General features: G+C 39.2%; 1 protein-coding gene across 1 annotated transcript in view; it reads left to right on the top strand.

Moving 5' to 3' along the window:
* Positions 1–22050, top strand: part of Pdzd8 (PDZ domain containing 8) — a 71842-nt gene that overhangs the window by 32997 nt on the left and 16795 nt on the right. The window contains exon 3 of the mRNA XM_008827328.2: positions 8559–8661. Within this exon, the coding sequence (XP_008825550.1) occupies positions 8559–8661 (103 nt within the window). The remainder of the gene's footprint in view (positions 1–8558; positions 8662–22050) is intronic.

A 22050-nucleotide genomic window follows, 5' to 3' on the forward strand; every position in this document is an offset into this window, starting at 1 on the left:
ATATGTAAGTAGTTCTGAATTGCCATACTGTGATTAAGTTGAAATTTTGTGGATTTTTAGTATTTGTACATACATACATTTCTCCTGTTTGGGAAAGACCTTTTAAAACATGTCCACATGCTTATGCCATGTGGATCATTTACTGATACAGTTTTTAACTTAATATTTTTATCAGTGTTCATTCTTACATTTTTTAGAACTCGACCTTGAATGAAGTTTAAATAAAAAACAAAACTAAAACCAAAAAACCCCCAAGAACTTCCAGAGGCTGGAGAGATGATGGCTCCATGATAAAGAGCACCTGCTGCTCTTCCAGACAACCCAATTCAGTTCCCGGCACTCATGTCATGTGACTCACAACTGACTGTAACTCCAGTTCCAAGGAGTCTGACACCCTTTTCTGGCCTCTTTAGGCACATGTACATGAATAAAAATAAATGGTAAAAGAACTTCCACTAATGTTTCCCCAAGATACATGAGATGTTTTTTAACTGTTTATTTTGATGTAATTTCAGGCTTAATAGAAAAATGTTCTTTTTTAAAATTTCTTTGTATTTGACTTTAATCCTTTTCAAAGCAGAAGACAATTCTGTCCTTATTGACCAACTTAAAAAAAGACATTACAGAATCTGTCAAATTTGGTTTCTTTAGAGTATCAAACTTTACAATGTTCCAACTTTCCCCCTTGACCTTGCTATAACTTGTATTAAGTAATATTTCAGATATTTTCATTCTTATGAGAAAAATATCCATTGTATTTGATATTTCAAATTTAAAGGGAGTCTTTCAAGTGATTTTACTTTATGAACCTGTTGAAAACTATTTCAAATAGTTTGGCTTACACTTGTCTTTCCTTAATATACTTACTATTTATAGCTAGGTGTACTAAAACATTCAGTATCCTTTATTTACAACTGTTAATATTTATAATTTTTTTACATTTTTTCTTGAATTTTTGCACTTTTTATATAATGTAATTTGATAGTATTTAGACCCCCTCCTCTCCCCTCATCCCCCCTTATTATACAGATCCCAGCATCCACATGGCAGCTAACAACTGTCCATAACTCCAGCCCTAGGGTATCCAATAGCCTCTTCCATCTTCCGCGGGCACTACACGACATGGGTGCACTTAGCTATATGCAGACAATACACACATATACATAAAAATATTTAAAAAGTCACTTTAATATGACAATTATTTCGTATAAAGCTAGTATTAGGTTTTCCCCTATGTCCTGTGACCTGTCTAGCCTGTGTTCCTAAGCCCAATATTAATGCCAGGTGTGGGCTCCATCCCACAAAGCAGACCTTAAAGCCAATTAAAGAGTGGTTGATTACTCCCGTAATATTTGTGCCCCTATTGCACTAGTGTGCATACCTTGCCAGGTCAGTTGTTATTGTAGTCCAGAGGATTCACAGCTGAATAAGGATGGTGACTGCCTTTTCCTTCAGGTAGCTTGCACAGCACCTTCTAGCACTATGAATGCTAGTTGATAGAGATGAGGCTCTAAAGTCAGCACTGTCTTGATTTCTCCTCGTTTCTTCTATAGCTTATGTATGTAGTATCTTCAGTAATAGGGTTTTACTATACAGTTCTGGGTGGGTAACCAAGAGCAGAGGCAATGGCCAGTATTGTTTGAGGGTCTATGGGACCCCGGTCAATGACTTTAAGAGAGGGAGGTCCATTCCTGGCATTTTTTTCCCCTTCTTTTCATTAGCCTGTCATACCTAGAAAGGGCAATGTTCCCCTGTTATAGGATAACTCCTTTTAATCTCATTTTATGATATATATGTATATACTTTAAGAAGCTTCTGTAGTGGTAGGTTTCCATGTGGCTTTTTCAAAAGGCCTTTAGTGTTACTTATCCCTCCCTATACACCCTTCTCTGCCCTGCCCTCCCATTCCCCACCCCCATTTAACCTTTTCTATTCTAATGTTCCCCTTTGCCCCTTTATATCACTGCATTCTACGCATGAAGGTTTTTAATTGAAATTACCTGTTAAAAATTTTGAGGATGATTTTTCTTAATGAATTAAATGCGGAATATTAATAGAAAAGAGAGTGTTCTTTAAGATTGTCAGAGTTGTATGCTCTAGGAGGTCGTATAAAGTGGAAATCATGTAGACTTGAGAGTTTTGAGCACTAGCATTCAAACACAACACTTTTAAGCCATAATCTTCTACCTCTTATCCATAATATAAAATGTATTCAGTCCCACTTTACATTCACTCCAACTTCAAAAGTTTCCCTAGTCTTTTAACACTTCCACAGCTGTTTAGAAGTCCAAGGTCCAAGTCTGTTCTGAGACTGAAGACAGTCTCTGAAATGCAAGCCCGTATAACATCAAAACCAAGTTACAGAGTCTGAGGAAATGGTTCAGTGGGTAAGAGTGCTCCAGGGACCTGAGTTTGAATCTCCAGCACTTACTTAAAAACTGGGCATAGCTTTACATACCTAAAACCCCAGCACTGTAGGATGGAGACAGATCCTGAGATCTTGCTGGTCACCTAGCTTTACTGAAACTGTATGTTTCATGTTCAGTGGGAGACCTTGTCTCAAAAAAATTTTTTAAAAAGGTGGAGGGGGCTGGAAGATGGCTCAGTGGTTAAGAGCACTTGAAGCTCTTGCAGAGGACCCAGGTTTGGTTCTCAGTACCCACATAGCTGTATAAAACAACACTCATTTGGTTTTCTTTAAAACAGCTTTGTAGAGATATTTCTGATACATCTTTTTCTTTTTTCATTTATTTTTTTATTTTTTTTTAAGTGTGCTGAAGAATTTAACTGAAGTCCTTGTGATTGTAAGGACAGCATCCTACTGACTGAGGTGTCTCCAACCATTTGTTTCTCCACTTTCTGGACTTTCTGTTTAGTAGATCTATCTCCTGTTCCAAATAGCTCTCATAGTCTCCCTATTTCTTTTTTTTAAAATTTATTTAATAACCATATGATTAGAAGAAGCATTCTTTTACCGCTTTAACATATTCAATAACAATTTCCAGAGCAAAGATGCATCTCTTTCAAAAGTGGCTATAAATTTTTAGGTTCACAGTTGAATTAATACAGTTATACAGTATTGAATTGAGTAGAAACCCTGTAAGACATAAAATTCAATGAGTTTTTAACCTTTAGAAAGATCTCCATTTCATTTTGAAATATACTGTTTCCTACAGAAAGACTCATTTTTAATGCTACCAACACTTAGATGTTTGCACATGCATCTCTAATCTCTATGTATTTGATTATTACTAGTCATAGTCCATTATACTCGGATCCTTAGCACCTGAGTATGGATATAAAGTCATCAGGTAGACTTCAGTGGTAATGTTTATCACCTCTACTAATTAACATGAAGTAAATTTTTATGCTTCTTCCTCAGATATAACTCATTTTTTTAAATTTGTTGATTTTTTGTGTGTATATCCCAAGCAATCTTATTCATCTATATACCCACTTCCCAAATGGTACCTTCCCACAGCCTCCCCCACCCCCCACTGGAGCCCATATACTCTGTCATCCCTGTTACTGTCACCCCTGTTACATCTACTGTGTTTTCAGTGCCCCCAGCCGTTCCCCAGTGCTTGTCCATCCACTGAATCTAGTCAACCTATCTTAGAGAGCCTTGTTTTGGGAAGACCAGCTGTTCCTCATCCAGCAGCAATCAGTTGTCAGTATTCCTTTAAATAAGATTGGGGTCTGCTGTTCATTTACTCAGTTCTATACTGGATTGCTGTCTGGGAGTTTCTTGGGCCACCCTGGCCAACAACTCAACGGAAGGTATCTCCTGTCTGGCATTGTTTCTTGTTATATAGCCTTTAGCTATACATATGAACTCTTAAAAAATTATATTGACCCCTTTAATCTTTGGTTATACTTTCCTTTTGGGTGTTTAAGACCCTGGAGTTGGCCCAGATAAACCAATTTATTTTTACTCTTAAGGCTGTCTGAGGATCTGTTCCTCAGGGGTCACATGGGATTGGGAGGAGCCCCTGGCTCCTCAACCATGGCTGGCTTCGCTTGGAAGCATGGAAGAAATGTTTCCTCTGTGTTGACCCTCCTCTTTGTAGACTGGACACAGTTCAACCTTTTGATGTATTTATATTGATACTGCAATGTAATTTATATTGATATTGTCAATGTAAATAGACATTACCATAAGGAAATAGTCCCTCTCAAAGAACTGCATAACCTTACCTTCATACCATGGCTGGCTTCGCTTGGAAGCATGGAAGAAATGTTTCCTCTGTGTTGACCCTCCTCTTTGTAGACTGGACACAGTTCAACCTTTTGATGTATTTATATTGATACTGCAATGTAATTTATATTGATATTGTCAATGTAAATAGACATTACCATAAGGAAATAGTCCCTCTCAAAGAACTGCATAACCTTACCTTCATTCTCCTCTAATTCTGCTTCTTTCTAGCTCAAAATAGCCACATATCAGAAAACATAACTGTGCCAAATTTAGTTGTAGATCCAATTGGCTTTTGTTTGAATTCATGAGTTAGCTTGGTACCCATTCTATAAAATAATTTGAACATGCCAACTGGACAATAGCTGAACAGCTGAGTTTCGTAAAGTTGGAACAAAGCAGAATAGGAAGAAAACTGACTAACATTAGATTACTTTGGATTACTTTTTTTGTAAAGATTGAAGGGGATTTGCTTATTTTGCCGACAGAGATAGACTGAGATCTCTTTTCAGGAAATGTCTGTTTGGAAATATGTCCCTTTCCTTAAAGTTTGAGTTTGATTATGTGACATTTTATAGTGTGTGCATGTGTGTGTCTGTCTGTCTGTGTCTCTGTATGTACTCTTCTCCCACATGAGGCTATGTGGAGGAGACTCGAATGGATGATAAGTGTCTTGCCTCTGTTGTTGTCTACCTTACTTTTTGAGACAGGATCTCTCACCAAACTTGGAGCTCATCAATTTAGCTGGAGTAGCTGGCCAGCCAGCCCCCAGGGTCCACGTTTTCTGTGTGTTTCCTAGTTTCCCAGTCCCCCAGTCCCCCAGTGCTGGGGTTATAGGCACACTCCACTACTCCCACCTTTAAAAAGTTTTTTTATTGAATTTTTGTGTATTTCATACAGAAAATCATCTTTATACCCCCTTCCCCTTTGGCAACCTCCCATGGCCCCCCGTCCCCCCAGCTCATACATTCTGTCATTTGTGCTAAGGCCTATCATGTAAAGTTAGTTCTCCAGATGTCCCTCATACAAGTTCATCCACTGGGATCTAGTCAACCTATCTAGAGTCCCTCACTTTAAGATCAGCTCTTTCTTACCCAGCAGTAATCAGCTGCCAATAATTTTTCAACTAAGATTGGGGCGTACTACTCATTTCCACAGTTCTGTGCTGCTCAGGTTTTGTCTGCTTAGGTTTGCATGGGTCTTGTGCATACTGACATCATTGCTGTAAGTTCATATGAGAAGAGTCCCAGGAGCCTGTAGGACTGTTTCCATATGGTCATGCACCTCCCTGGCTCTTACAATCTTTCTGACCCTGAGCCCTGGGTGGCTGGACTTTGAATAGGAGTGCTCTCCAAGGACCCACACACTGCAGACTCTTAGTCTCTACATTTTGGCCATTTGTGACCTTTTGCATTCCTGGCCTGGAGCTTCATGAGGAAGCATTATTGATAAGCATTGAATCACCTTTTATGAGGGTAACAAGAATCCAAACTCAGTCCTCATGCTTGTGTAGTAAGCACTTTACCAGTTGAGTCATCCATCACCTCCCCTGCCCTGATCATGTGACCTTTAACAAGAGTGACTCCATTTTGGTTTAGTAGTCTAGTCATTGGAGCCTAGTGGAGGATGTCAGTTCAAAATAGTGGCCTCCTGCAATTTTTGCTTTACACATGAGTTTGGTTTTTGTCATTAAATTTGCCTATTGCAAACTTTTCATGTAAATGGAGTTATGTGATGAGTTCATTTGTGACTGGCTTATTTGACGTAACAGTCCTTCAAATTTCATCCATGTTGCAGCATGCTCTACTAAGTACTTTATCTTATTGCTGAGTAGTATTTCCTCGTTTGATTATGCCATATTTTATTTAACCTATTCATCATTTGATAGACATTTAAGCTGTTAACACTTTGGGTCCATTTCGAATAATGCTTCTGTGAACATTCATGTGTAAATAAATGCTTTCTTGGAGTAGAATTGCTAAGTCATATATTAAATTTTTAAGCAACTGCCAAACTTTTTCAAAATGACTACTACTTTGCATTTCGACCAGCAGTGTATGAAGATTCCAGTTTCTCCACATCCTCAACAATATCTGTTGCTGACTTAATTTTTTTTTAAATTATAGCCATTCTAGTGGTCTTGAAGTGATTTGGATTTGAATTACTCCTATGGTTAATAAGTTAGACATCTTTTTGTGTGCTTACTGGCCATTTTTTTATCTTTGAAGAAATGCCCATTCAGATACCTTGCCTATTTTAAAATTGGGTTATTTTACTTTCTATTGTTAAGCTGTACCATTTTTTTTCTCCTGTGTATTTGACCCTTTACCAAGTTGATAATTTGAAAATATTTTCTCTCATTCTGGAGATTGCCTCAGTCATTTATGTCATAGTAGTACCCTTTGAAGTATAAAAAAATTAATTTCCTTAGGGGTTTTGTTGGTTTTGTTTCTATTTCTCCCCCGTGCTAGCAGGTCCCATTGCAAGGCTTTATACTCATGAGGCAGGTGCTCTGCCACCGAGAATTCCCAACCTTACAAAAAAAGGCCTAATTTCTAATTTTTCTTTTGATACTTAAGCATTTTGCATGATAATAAAGCATAGCCTAGTCTCAGAACAAAAAGATTTGTATTTTCTTCTGTGTTTTACAGTTTTTTTTTTTAATTTAGCAATGTGGCCATTTTGAGTTAATTTTTTATTATAAGCTGCATTATTTTAAAAAGCCTTTTTAAAGCAGTATGGAAAAATGTAGAATAACTTATGATTTCAAGGAGAGTTCTGAGAATTCTGCTTCTAGATCTTGACTCCTGAGCCTGTCTGTCTGGGGTTTGGAGACATCTGCTGGTGCACAGACTTCTCTGCCTGAAGATGAAGGCCCTGAAGTCTTTTACTCTCTGAACAGACGATGGCAGTAGAGCTTCGGTGAATGAAGGGGCTAGTTGTGCTGAGGTCTGCACTTTGCAAATTATGAATCCTCTGAATATATTTGGCCTGTCTGCTTTTTTGGTAATAGGTTGTTAGGCACTAAGTTAAATTCTCTTTTAAGATCCTTACAGATTTAAATTTAGGGACCCTCCCTCTTAAGTTTATTCAGGCTTATCAGTTTATGAAGCCAGCTCCTGAGATTGGACATGATGGGGGATCTTGCTTGATGTCTCCAAACTTAGAACACAATTTTCTCAAAATCTTCTTCTTCTTCTTTTTTTTTTTTTTTTTTTTTTTTTTTTTTTTTTTAAAAAAAAAAAAAATTCCTGTAACCCCAGCTGGCCTGGAACTCGCTATGTGGACCAGATTGGTCTCAAACTCACAATAGAGATCCTCCAGCCTCTGCCTCCAAGTGTTGGGATTCAAGGTGTATGCCACCATGTCCGGCTTCATTATGTTATTCTTATCCAGACACTTTACATAGCAACGAAGTAGTAGAATAGCAGTTAAAATGCTGATAAATGCTAAAGCTAGTCATGACCTTACTCCACAGACAGGCTGCCTGATTACAGTCTGATTCTGAGGATAGAAAATGCAGACGTTGGACTCATAGGTGCTCTTCAGTAATAACATTTTCTGTCACCTCAGCATTAGACCTGAGATGTCCTTTATAGAACTGAATATTAAGTGTGAATTAGGTGGTGCCATTATTCTTTAACAGTTGTTTTCAAGATAGGGAAAGAAATAAACATTTTTTGAGCACTTACTGTTTGCATGGCAGTATGCTAAGTGGTTTATGTATACTGTCTTCTTTTCTTCTAAAAATAGTTCTTTCTCAAAGGTAAGTAATCCTGTTTTTGTCTAACATTTTCAGCAAGGGAAGTAGGTTAAGAAAAGTAAATATTTTGTCTAGGGTTATATTAAGTGGTGGAGTGTGGGTGTGCGTGTGTGTGTGTGTGTGTGTGGGTGTGTGTGTTCATACTCAATTGCAGTATACTTCTGCATATTTGATTTTTTTTTACAGAGATCTTGTACCTGTATGCATCACTCCATAACTTGTTTTTATTTTAAATTTGGCAGTCTGTTTTGAAAATCTCTAGTTTGCTTACTACATATAAATATTTGTTCACTTGTTTTACCTAATGAATAAGTCTCAGTCTCTCTCTCTCTCTCTCTCTCTCTCCCCCCCCCTCCCTCTCTCTCTTTCTTTTTCTTAGCTACTGAAAACCAGTGCATCCAGGGACTTCCATCTGACTTGAGCCTTACTTTACTTTCCACTAGAGGGTGTGAGAAAAGTTTGATTTAGTTTTGTTGTTTGCTTGTTTTTAACATAGTGATAGAGTGATATATTACTTCTTTTTATAATTACCAGAAAGAAAATACCTATTGCCTGTAGCTGGTGTAGCACTCTCCCTGTTTTATTTTTGTACTGCAGGTTACTCATTTTTGGATCCTATGACAGAGAAGCAAATATTCATTGCACACTTGAGTTGAGCAGTGGTGTTTGGGAAGAAAAACAAAGGAGTTCTATTAAGACGGTAAAATGGGTAGTTTTACATTTGTGTAATGTATATTCTGTAAGCATGCTTTTAATTAGTATTTTTGTATTCTTGTATTGTTGGTCATAAGGAAATAATTCTGAACAGTTATTTGTCTTGCTAACAGTGCAACATTAGTAATAAAATAGATCACCTGAAGCCAGTTAATATACAGACTGTCTGCATAAGAAACAAATCTAATTAGCTTTCCTTTCAGAACTTTAACATTGTTTCAGGTAAGGAATCAGAAGGAAATAATTCATGCATGTGTATTTGCTTGTGTATTCCTGTGTGTTGTTCCAAAGCATGTGTATGAACATACATGTGGAGCCCAGAAGATATCCTTGGCTAAAATTCCTTAGTTGTCACCCACCTTGTTTTTTGAGACAGGTTCTCTCCTTGGTTTGAAGCACACCAGGTTATCTTCTCCTCTCCCACCCCTCATGCCTGGCTTTCCCCCCCCCTGGGTTCTGGGAGGTCAAACTCAGATCTCTCATGCTGACAAGGCAAGCAGTTTACCAATTGAGCCCTCACCCCAACCCGTAAAAGAAAATAATTTTACTAAACACTTCAGAAGGCATGTGAATTCAGAGCATTCCTTCATTAAGCAGTATGTTATGAACAGTTACTTTGTGCTGGGCACTGTTTCAGATGCTGGAGAAGCAGTTCAAGACAAGAATTATCACTGCTCTTGTGGGACTGACATGGGCCAGAAATGGGGTATAGCAGAAGACTGGGGTGGTGGGAGCGAACTAGAACTTAACACTCCAGATTAGAGGAGGAGCATTCAACCAGTAAACCAGGAAAGTGGGTGCAGCTGTCTCCAGAGGTTGACAAGTACTCTGAAGAAAACAGGATTATGACAAAGGGGATACATTAGCTCTGGTGATAGTAGGGAAGGCCTCTAAAGAGAGAGCCTGGAGCAGGCTTGACCAGGAGAACTCAGGGTATTTAGTCAAATTTGAATTTCAGAAGAACAGTAATTTTTTACTATAAGTATGTTCCCAGTATTTCAGGGTAGCAGTCAAAACGTTGTTGAGTTTTAATATAAAACCATGGAGCATTTGCATGAATGTTCCTTTATGTAGTGACTGTTGGGAACACAGAAATGAAATTATACTGGCAAAGGATTAAGAAAGTAGTAGGTAAGAGCTGTTGTAAATTTTGAACATGGTCAGTGTAGAGGATTAAAGAAAGTTTCCTGTGTGTGTGTATGTGTGTGTGTGTGTGTGTGTGTGTGTGTGTGTGTGTATGCGTGTGTTATGTTACATGTTTGTGTGTATGCAGGCACATGTTTCTGCAGGTGTGCTTTCCTGTGCATGTATGTGTAGAGGCCAGAGGTCAACGTCAGGTATCTTTTCCTGCCGATCTCCACCTTGTTTACAGATGGTCTCACCACCTGAGTTCACATTTTATCTAGATTGGCTTACCAGTGAGCTTCAAAGGATCTGCCTGTCTCTGTCCCAGTACTGGGGTTAGAGACCCACACTGCCATGCTCAGCCATCATGTGGATGCTGGGGATCCAAACTCAGTTCTTCATGCTTGCATAGCAAGCACTTTACCAACTTGAGCCATCTCCCCACCCCAGCATTGGTTGGGTTCCCCCACCTTCATTCTCTTTATCTCCCTCCTTCCCTTCCTCCCCCCCTTTCCCACACTTTTCTGTTTCTCTATTTCTCCTTTCTTCCCCCTCCCTCCCTTCTTCTTTCCTTCCAGCTACTCCTGTCTCAAATTTAAGTTCATGCAATTTGAAGTAGCTTCTCCAAGGAATAAAATAACCAGTTTTAGAGTTTGTACTGAAATACGTAATTACATGAGAAAGCATTATTGTTCTGTCCGATTAAATTTTGGCTTTACTTTGAGTTGCTTATAACTTGCCATTGCTGTTGGCATTTTCAGTTTCCTTTATTTTATGTGCAAAGATAAGAGATTAGACAGCTTTAATATTTTGTAGCAAAGGTTAGTACAACTTTAGTCTTGAATCATTATTCAAGAAAGAATTTTAAGTTACGAATTATAGTAGTAATTCAAGAAAATTCTAAATTACTAATTATATCAAGTGTTGAAAACGTCAACAGTAGTTCTACAGCTATGTTTTAGTTCTTCATTGTTATCACAAAACACTCTGACCACTACCAACTTGAGGAGGAAAGGGTTTATTTAAATCTTTCATCTCCCCGGTCACAGTTCATCAGGGAGCCCAAGGTAGGAACTCAGTGCAGGAACTTGGAGGCAGGAGCTGGAGCACAGGCCATGGAGGAATGCTGCTTACTGGCTTGCTCCTCTGGCCCCTGCTCAGCCTGCTTTCTTATGCAACACAGGCCCACCTGCCCAGGGGTGGCACCACCCACAGTGGGCTGGGTCCTCCCACATCACTCATCAAGAAGATGCCCCTCAGACATGGCCACAGGCCAGTCCAATGAGGCAGTTCCCCAATTGAGGCTCCCTCAACCCAGGTGTGTCAAGTTGACACTAAAGCTATCCATCCAGCACAAGCTAATAAATTGAAATTGTGTGGATTTAGTAATCCTAAGGAAAAAAAATACTGTGTTTTTGAAAGCAGCATAAACCATTAGGAAATAGTTTGATTCTTTGGGATATATTGGAAATTTGTGTGGAAAATATTAAATATACTAATTCATTTAATGAACTTAGAAAGTGGTCTTTGTATAAATACAGTCTTGAAGCTTAAATCCCTTTTGTTTCTGCTTTTTGTTGGTGTGTGTGTGTGTGTGTGTGTGTGTGTGTGTTTTGGTTTTTTGAGACAGGGTCTCCCAGCTGACCTGGAACTTGCTGGCTTCTATCTCATAAAGATCCATCTGCCTCTGCCTTCAGAGTGCTAAGATTAAAGGTGTGATCTACCATACCCAGCTAAATCCATTTTTAAAAATTTGTTCAATAAATTTAGTCACTAATTGCCGTGAATTTCATGAAGTCAGTCTCTCTTTCTCTCTCTCTCTCTCTCTCTCTCTCTCTCTCTCCCACCCCCTCCCCCCACTCTCTCCCTCTCTATACCCTAGCACCCCTAATACTGGGGATCCAATTCAGTATCTCACACATGCTAACCTTATCGCCTGCCCTTTTTTTTTTTTAATTATTTTCTGCTTTGATATCTCAAATCTAAGGCTGAGTTTAAACTTGTCATTACTTACATAAACTGAGTAGTTGAGATTACAGGTGTGCACCAGGCATGGCTCTTCCTTTGGTAGTTTGATATTTGAGCTTTTAAAACATTACAGTAATCAAGGATCCAAGCCTGCCTTCATCATCATTAGCATAAAGTTTTGTTTTCATGGTGGTAAGATGTCTAATGCATCCCTGAGTTTTCACCATTCAAAAGGATGAAGTCCAAGTCAGGCCAATGACAGGTATCAGCCAAGTTTTGTTTTACATGTGTGTGTGTTGTATGTTTGAGTATGTGTGGAGACCCAAAGTTGATACTGGATGTCTTCCTCAGTCACTGTATACTTTATTGAGAGGGTCTGTCACAGAACTCAAAGCTCACCAATTCTGGATACTCTAGCGAGCCAGCTTTCCTTAGGGATCCCCTTCCTCTTCCTCCTGAGTGCTGGGATTAAAAGTGCCCACACATCTGCTCCGCTTTTTATGTGAGTTCTGTGCTGGGGATTTACACTCCAGTCTTTATGTTTGTATGGCAAGCACTTTCTCTACTGAACTGTCTTCCCCAGCCCATCAGTTGTTTTTGTCCTTATATGCTGTTTTGTTGTGTATGTATATGTGCAAGAGCATGTTTGTGTGTGAATTCAGGCTCATGTGTGCCACAGTACATACGTTGGACAACCATGGATGTCAGTCTGCCTTTCACCTTTTTTGAAGCCAGGCCTCTCCTTCTTTTCTTCTTTGTTGCTCACCCCTGGATGAGCTAGGCTGGCCGGCCTGTGAGCTTGAGATTCTGCCTTTGCTTCCTATCTCATGGTAGGAGCACTGGGGTTACAGTTGCCTGCTACTGCACATGGTGTTATATAGATTCTAGGATTCAAACTCATGTCCTCATGCTTACACTGCTAGTACTTTACCCACTGTGCCATCCCCTACTTAATTGCCTTTTTATAAAATCTTGGGTTTTGTACTTACCAGCTCACAGTCAGAATTGGGTCATAGGGGCCTTCTTACTAGAAAGTAGTATGAGAAACCTCTGGGTGACAGCTCTCAAGAGCTCAAGGGTGCCCTGCACAATCTGCAAGCATTTCAACAGGTTGGAGTGTCCTTTCCAGGCAGCTCATTTGGTCTCTGCAGTCTTTTCTGCTCCTGTACGTAACCCCTGTAAAACTCACTGGTTCACCAAGCTGGGATTTGGTGGTATCTTTACTTTGGTCTGTCATTGGTTCCCTATCTGAGGTAAATAGATGTTTGTTCACATCTCACCAGGATGATTGTTCTACACCAGCAAGGACCAGGCTAGGCAGGGCTTTCTTGGCCATACCAAGGAAGTTGTCATTTTTGGAGTAGTAAGGAGTCACCCAGGGATTTTAGCAGGCAATGGGACAATCATTTTTATGAATCAGATTTTTTTTTTTTTATTATTTGATGTGTATGAGTGTATTGCCTGCATGTATGTGAGTATACCGTGTTGTGCAGAGCTGTGGCGGTCAGAAGAGGGCTTCGGATTCCTCTGGAACTGGAGTTAAGGACAGTTCGTAGCCGCCATGTAGATGCTGGAAATTGAACCTGGGTCCTCTGCAAGAGCAGTCAGTGCTCTTAACTGCTGAGCCATCTCTCCAGCCTTGTGAATCAGATCTTAAAAGATCTTTCCCCTGCCTTCCAGATTCACTAAACAATTGCAAAATAGACCAATAATATAAAAATGCTATCAGCAGATATGTTGCCTGCACTAATTCCAAAACCTTTTAAGTATTAGCATGTCAACGCAAAAGCGTAACTCTCACCGCAAAGGGGTAAGAGATAGTTTATCCTGGAGGCAAATATGACCATGGCCAGGAACCACAGATTCAGGTTACCCCAAATTCCATGTTCCAGCATGGTAACAGCAAACGTGTTTTTATAGTAACAGAAAAAAAAGCCATAGATCAAGACACCTTTCAGATACATTGGATACATTCAGTAGGCGGGTTGTAGCAAAGCGAGGAGTGGTTTCTACTATAGGTCTCAGATGCTATCTGATGACATTCTTAGCAGACTACCACGTCTCACCAATCAAAACAGTTGGTGAGACCTGGTGGTCTGCTAAGTTAATACATTTTATTAGTCACAGAATATTACTTGTGAAACAGGTAGGCAAGGTGTGGCTATTGACGGGGTTAAAGATGTCCCTAGATTTGTGAATAGGCTCTCTGGATCTACAATATTCTAGACTCCACAATCTCTGGAGTGCTAATCAGTTAGTCAGCCTTTCAGGAAATTCAGTCCAAGATGCAGTTCTTTTTGGGAACTTTCTTTCACCAGCATTAAATCATTAGTGACATGATTTATCTTCACAGCTCTGTAGTTGGTGTCCTACTCAGTATTGACCATCCTATTGTTTACTTTTTTCATTTGTATGTTCTCATTAATCACCCCCCTCTCTTTTCAGCTGATGAATACCCCTCCCCCGCCCCCACCCCCTCCATATATCTGTATGTGGCCATCTCTGCTTCTTCCAGGTAGTGCTACTAATCTATTTACATTTCTCCCAGAATGCCTCTCTGAAGTCCTAAGGACTTAAATATGCTTAAGGAGGGAGAAGCCTAGTGAATCTGGTCAATTTCAGGAACTTCTGAAGCTATTGAGTTGTTTACTTCCTGAGCTTAATGAGCTTCCCTGAAGGACAGGAGTGCTTCACTTTCCCTGAAAACATCCCTTTGTTTTCAGAACATGCTGTTGTTTACCTCCCTTGAGACATCTTGTGATTTACTTTTTTAGAGCATCCTGTTACTTACTAAGCTTCTCTCCAGGATAGGTGGAAATTGCCTCATAACACCTGTTTTTCTGTTTTTCCCTTCCAGTCTCAGCTTTAGGTATGCCAACTTTCACTCCTTCACACTGACATTACTCTCTTAACACAATCCTGGTAAGTGTGCACCCTTCCCCCAACTCATTTCTCCACATACATCTGTATTCTTCAGAGTTTTGCTTGTTCTATGAGTGGACCAGAGAAGCCAGGGTATTCTTTCTCTTCTCTACCAGAAACCTCTGTGACAGTTCTTTATTCTCCTTGGCCCAGGCTTAGTGCTTCTAACAGGATAAGCCTGCTGTTCTTTCAGCTTCTGTTTGATACTCCAGTTCCTGGCCTCTTATCAGTACCACTTCCTCACTTTGTCCCTGGGCTGAGGTTGGTAGTAACCTTTTGCTAGTATCTGAGTTTCATCCTGTCTCCTGTTGGAACTCAGTTCTGTCACCAGCTAGTCATTCCTAGGGTAGATGCCCCAGGTGTTTTCTCTTTCTTTGTCAGTACGTGACCAGTCATTTCCTCTGAGAAACGACTTTCTTTCCTACCTAGCACAAAACTGCTTGGTAAATACTTGTCACAGTTGGAATAGGATAGTTATAACTTCTGTGATAATTTGATCAGTTTAGCCCCTTTGGTATCTTCTATTACAATAACCATGATTGATTTGTTCTGGGCATTCAAGAAATACTTCTGGGAAGAAATCGGCTGCTAAGAATCCCTTACCACTTTTTCTTCAGTCTTCATGGTTACAGCATGACTTTACTCACACTTTGGACTCCTTTTTCCTTTATAACTCTCATTTGTTTTAACTGAATTAAAATCTTTAGGATGAAGAAATCCATCAAAAGAAACTTAATGCTTGTGCTAGGTAGCTTTAGTTGGTAAGTTGACCTACCTGGGAAGAGGGAACTTCAATTGAATTGGCCTTGTGCACATTGTGGGGTATTTTATTCTTTGTTGAGTAATGTGGGAGGGCCTAGCCCACTGTGGGCAATGCCATCCCTGGGCAGGTGATCCTGTGTTGTATAAGAAAACAGGCTGCCCACAGACCTGGGGAACAAGCGGGTAAGCAGTGTTCCTCCATGGTCTGTGCCTTGGGTTCCTGCCCTGAGTTCCTGTTTTGACTTCTCTCATTGGTGAACTGTGACCTGGGAGATGTGAGGTAAAATAAACCCTTTCCTCCCCAAATTGGTTTTGGTCAGTGTTTTTATTACAGCAATTGAAATGCAAGCTAAGACAGAATATTACGTGAAGACATGGTGTGAGAATCTTAGTTTACAAATGTAGTACCTAGTGCTATAAATATTTTTCTGGCAGTACTAAAAACATTGAAAGAATTATGCTCTGTGTATAATCCAATATAACAAATAAATGACAGCATGATTTAAAATTGTACTTTGACTTCCTTTTTAGTTTTGGAGAATTTTAGAAGCCTTGTTGTATAATGAATAAATCTACATTGTCCAGATTCATCTATACACCATTGAATGTTCCTACAAAGAATTGAAAAGCACTACGTAAAAACTGCAATTTGAAGTAAGAGCATCTGAGCTGAGACAGACACTTCTAAATACATTAGGCCAGATGCCTAGGACTTGGTATTTTGGTATGTTTATTTAAGGCCAGATGCCTTTCAGGTAGCATTTTGGGGTGCCCATTTAACCATTTGCCATTTGCAGTCTTAATCTTACCAAAAGGGAGAGAAAGATTAAAGGAAATAAAGCTTTTTTGAAAATGTCAGTTTTTTATGAAAACTCTGGTTTAGTTCAGTGTGATAACATTTGAAAATACAGTAGGGACTCAATGAAATTTTAACCATATGAAATGTTTTATAATTTGCCTTCTTAAATAAACCAAGTGCCTTTTAGCTCTAATAGTAAATCCTATGCAACATTTCCACCCTTAAAGTTCATCTTAGTTGAAAATAGGGGATGCAGTTTGCTGTCTAATGGTTCCTTACAGTCCAGTATGATTGTGAATTCTGGGAAAGAGTAGGAACTTCCATTAAAATGTATTTTACTTCAGAGCAAGTCAATGTAAGACATTGTAAATATTACACGGGAGAAACAACATGAGGTGTAGGTCATTGTATGATTGCTTCTCTTCAAGAGAAATAGATCATCACTATGTATGTCATGCATCACTATTGGCGTAGAAATGTGGTAAGAGTTTTGGGAAGAGCTTCTGGTGAAGGAGAGTAACAGTCTGTGGGGAAAACCAGAAAAGAGTATACTAAACAGGTGACATTTTAAGCCAAACCTCACAGTAACTATAGCATTTTGAGATGCCACAGAGGGCATTTCAAGTGGAAGGCATAGTGTAAGCCCCCATGAAGAGAGAATTCTGCATATCAAGTAGGATACAGCCATGTGTCTGAGTCAGCTAAAAGAATATGGTAGCATAGGAAAATTATGTAAAACAAGAATAAAAGCTTTAAATAGCAGTCTGAGAAGTTTAACTGTGGGGCTGGAGAGATGACTCAGCAGTTCAGAGTTCTGGCTGCTCTCGCAGAGGACCTGGGTTCAGTTCCAGCACCCATATAGCAGTTAAAAACCATCCATAACTCCAGTTCCAGGGGATCCAACCCTCTTCTGGCCTCCATGGGCATTGCATGACACGGGTCTGCTTACATGCATACAGGCAATATACTCATACACGTTAAAAAAAATAATAAATAAAATACTTTTTTAAAGGAGCTAAACTGTTTCTTTCCCAGGTAGAAGAAGCTATGGAAGCTTTAAAAGCTGATCTTATGAACTGGATTTGAGTCTTAGCCAGGCCTCCTGTTGGCAATATTATCTCAGTCAAAGTCTAAACCCATCTCATCTACAAGTACCTTGTTACTTGAGATTTGAAGGAGATTCTATATATGAAAATGTCTAGCACAGAACCTGGCACATAATAGGTAGTCAGTAATATCTTTATTAAATATGAGTAAAATCAAAGATATGGTCTGGCAAAGGAAAGACTTGAAATAGTAAACAGAGAATGAATTCTAAACTAGGATGGTAACAGTAAAAATGAGCAATGGAATCAGTGTGGCTTTGGATACCTCTAGGAATGGAGGCGTTTGGGAGAGAGGAAGCCAGAAAGACCAGAGCTTGAAGGAAGAAGGAAGAAGAGAGAGCAGATAATACTCAAAGTTAGCATTAAAGTGACAGTGACTTACCGAAGGGCAGTCCAGAGATAGCATTTTCTTTTAATTTGCTGTGTTTTTTGTTTCTATTTTTTTAAAACAATAATTGAGAATTTCATATAGGCATATAAGGTGTTTTGATCAAATCCATGCCTATTCCCTCCCCTCCATCTCCTCCCGTATCTCCCCATCACTTTTTTGATAACGTCGTGTACTCTTTCTTCTTTTAGCTACTCTAACATTCCGCCCTCTGAAGAGGTAACCTTAAAATCTTTTAAGGAATAGGTAAGAGCTCCCAAATACTTTCGACATTTTTGGCCTTTGGAACAGAGTATATTTCTAAGAAGCCCAAGGACATTGTGAGTTTTAGCCAAGAAACTGGTTACTTTTCTTTAGGTTCTTTTTACACTCACTGTCTAGCCAACTCATACCTCCTATTCTTATCACACCATCCTCTGAAGAGGTTACCCAACTTGCAGATAGGAAATTAGGATACAGACTGCTCTGGCTTCTTCCTTGCTGAGCAGGGACACAGGGTGAGGCAATTTGAGTACCTCTTCAGTGGGTCTATCTGAAAGACTCCCAAATTGCGTAACTCTTATCTTTAAGGGGAAAAGGGAGTCCTTGAATTGTGAATAGGAGATGTGAAGGAGAAGTAAAGATAACAGTAATTAACGTTACAAGTTCTAGACAGGGATCTAGAAAAAAGTCAGAACAGGGCAATTTTCAAATGTTCATATGACAGTCCATTGGAATTTCTTGACAAGAGCTTCCAAAAGCATCCCTCTGTTGGGTTCCTCCTCATTTTTCTTTTTGTCTTCCAAGGCTGGACTCTAGAGTGATGGATTCAGGATTTGCTTTCAGGCATTTTGATAGCTGTTGGAGTGGTTAGAATCAGTGTCCATTCCCTCTTAAAGGCTTCTAGATTGGGGGAGAAAACAAATTTATCATTTTAGAACAAGAGCTGGTTGTCTCCCTTAGCTACAGATGGGCACTACAGTATTGCAGACCAAGATTTGAAGTCTTACATCTGAGCATTACTTTCTGATTCAGAACAAAATCATCAATGAGAAATAATTGTCTAAATAACTTTTTATATAGACTTAAGCCAAATGTCTGAGAAATGTAATCCCTTGGCCTCTTAAAGAAATATACTGATGACTTTACTCTTTGGTTATACTTTCCTTTTGGGTGTTTAAGACCATGCAGTTGGCTCAAATAAATCAATTTATATTTACACTTAAGGTCATTTGAGGATCTGTTCCTCAGGGGTCATATGGGTTTGAGAGGAGCCCCTGGCTCCTTTCTTTTACCAGTTCCATCTATGTGAAGATTTGTTTCTATATTTTTAATGCTATTATTTCAACTTTTAGTGAACTTTTAAATCCCCTCTTTTTAGGATTCTTCTTTCAAATAAGATGAGGAAAATGGTGATTTCATAATATAGTGGTAAAAATAAAATTTCATTTATTTTATATTTTGGCAATGCTAGGGATTAAACCCAACCCTCGTACATACTAAGTAAGTGCTCTAACACTGACCTATATCTCCAGTCCTAAATTTCTTTAAGGGCTGTTGAAAGGTCTAGAGAAGTGTGTCAGTGAATAACGTGTGTTGTGCAAGCATGATGACCTATGTTCTATCCCCAGCATGCAAAAGCCAAAAGATGCTACCAGAGATCATGCAGTAAGTGGGATCCATATGTACCCCGTCAGGGGTCGTCAGAACTTACAAAATACTGTGGTTTCCTTTTGCCAAGTTTTAAGCCTTTACGTGCATTAGGCATACAATTTTCATTGATCAGTTCCATGAGAATAGGCACATCTTTTTACATATGAAGAAACAGGCATCAAAAGAGAAAGTAATATGCAATTAGCAGGTAGTGAAGACATTCTGCAAACCCAGGCTGAGTGACCCACAGCTGGTGTTCTATTCTACTATTGATGTAAAATAAGAATTCTGCTTTAAAATAAGAAAATAGATTATTCCTGGTAAAAATGAGTGGCCATGACCAAGGAACCTGGATTCAGGTCACTCTGAAAGATATGGAAGTGGTTATGTGAATCTTTATAGTCACAGAATATATAAGGAAAGTCATAAATTAATACGGATACCATGGAAATATCAGGTGAGCAGGCCACAAGAACTTAGAGGAGAGCTCTTCTGTATATTTCAGGTTATCTTGTATTTGTTATCTTATATTTGGCTTTAAGGTTGGTGGAGGCTAGAACTCTACAAAACAGTGACATTCTGAGAAGTTGACCATTTTATATAATAGTCATGAGCATATTAGGGCAGATACAGAATTTAAAGTAAATGGCTAAAGGGGGCTTGTAACATCCAGAGATCATTTTGACTGTGAACCTAACAACATTCCATCTCTCCACAGTCAACATTGTTCTAATCAGTGAAGGTCAGACAAGCAATCTATAGGATATTTAACAGGGATGCACATAGATGCAGCTTCTTCAGAGAACATCTCACACTATTGTATCTCCACAAATGGTGTCCAGTAGGCACCATTGGGTTCAGATCCACATTCTTCCACTCTTCTTCTATAATGGTGAGCAAGTTATTTCATCATCCCTGGAGTAGAGGGAGTAGCATCTGCCTTATGAGGCACAGGGATTAAATGTATATAAAACACTTAGCCACAGTATCTGGTGCCTGGTAACTGTCACTTGACCTAAAGGCCACCCGATTAATGCCTATGGTTTGAGTGCTGACATTTTGTATAACTTTATAAGACCCTTGCACCATTCCTTTAAATTCTTCCTGTAACAGAGTAAAAAGGACAGGAAAAATACTATTCTTCTTGGACTGTGAGCAAATAGGCCTTTTGTTTGTTTTGTTTTTGCAATAAGAGAGCCAAAAGGTGGCTTGAACATCAGAAAGTTTATTGCGAGCTAATATAAAGAGGATGGATTATTTGAGAGGATATCCTCATTATGAAATGCTTAAATAGTTAAGGGTAAGAAATACCATGTCTGCACCTTATTTTCAAACAATTCAGGGGACAAAATATGCAAGGGAAGAACAAGTGTGAAAGTTCGTCAGAAAATAAGACTCAGGATAAGTAGAAAATAGGGGTTTTTTGGAAATTTTCTGTTATTTTTGAAATTATGTCAAGATAAAAAGGGTTTTTTTGGCTAGGTGTGGTGGCTCACACCTTTGATCCCAGCACTCAAGAGGCAGTGGATCTTTTTTTTTTTTTTATTAAATAACCACATACTTAGAAGAAACATTTCATTTCAACAGCATTGACATTCAGTAACAATTTCCAGAGCTAAGATGCGTCTCTTTCAAAATTGGCTGTAAATTTGTAGGTTTACAGTTGAATTGTTAGTGTTACACAATATTGTACTCAATATAAACCCTATAAGACATAAAATTAAATGAGCTTTTAACCTTTAAAAAAGGCGGGGCATGGTGGCACATGCCTTTAGTCCCAACACTCGGGAGGCAGAGGCAGGAGGATCTCTGTGAGTTTGAGGCCAACCTGGTCTCCATAGTGAATCCAGGACAGCTGGGGCTACAGGGAGACCCTGTCTCAAAAAGACCCCCCCCCAAAAAAAGAGAGATCTCTGTTTCATTTTAGAATATATTGTTCCTTGAGGAAAGACTCATTGTTTTTGCTACTAACACTGAGATGCTAGCATATACATCTCTAATCTGTATGTATCTGATTATTACTAGCCATAATCGGTTGCACTTGGATCCTTGGCACCTGTGTATGTCTATAAAGTCATCAGGTAGATTTCAGTGGTGATGTTTATCACCTCTACTAATTAACATGACGTAAATTTCCATGCATCCTCCTCAAATACATTTTTTAAAATTTGTTGATTTGTGTGTGTGTGTGTGTATCACACAGAACATCCCAAACCATCTTATTCATCTATATACCCACTTCCCAGATGGCACCCTCCCATAGCCTCGTTCCCCCTACTAGAGCCCTTATACTCTGCTATCCCTGCTACTGTCTTCTGTTTTGTCACACCCCCAGCCATTCCCCACTACTTGCCCTTGTGGTGAATCTAGTCAGTCTATGTAGAGGTCTTTGTTTTGGAGGGTCAGCTGTTTCTCATCTAGCAGCAATCAGTTGTCAATATTCCTTTAGATAAGATTGGGGTCTGGTATTCATTTGCCCAGTTCTATGCTGGGTTACAATCTGGGAGTCCCTTTGGCCACCCTGGCCAACAACTCAAAAGAAGGTATCTCCTATCTGGCATTGTTGCTTGTTATGTAGCCTTTAGCTATACATATGAACTCTTAAGAAATTATATTGGCCCCTTTAATCTTTGGTTATACTTTCCTTTTGGGTGTTTAAGGCCATACAGTTGT

The sequence above is a fragment of the Nannospalax galili genome, unplaced genomic scaffold (genome assembly GCF_000622305.1).
Source record: "Nannospalax galili isolate Female #2095 unplaced genomic scaffold, S.galili_v1.0 scaffold31, whole genome shotgun sequence".
Taxonomy (NCBI): Eukaryota; Metazoa; Chordata; class Mammalia; order Rodentia; family Spalacidae; genus Nannospalax; species Nannospalax galili.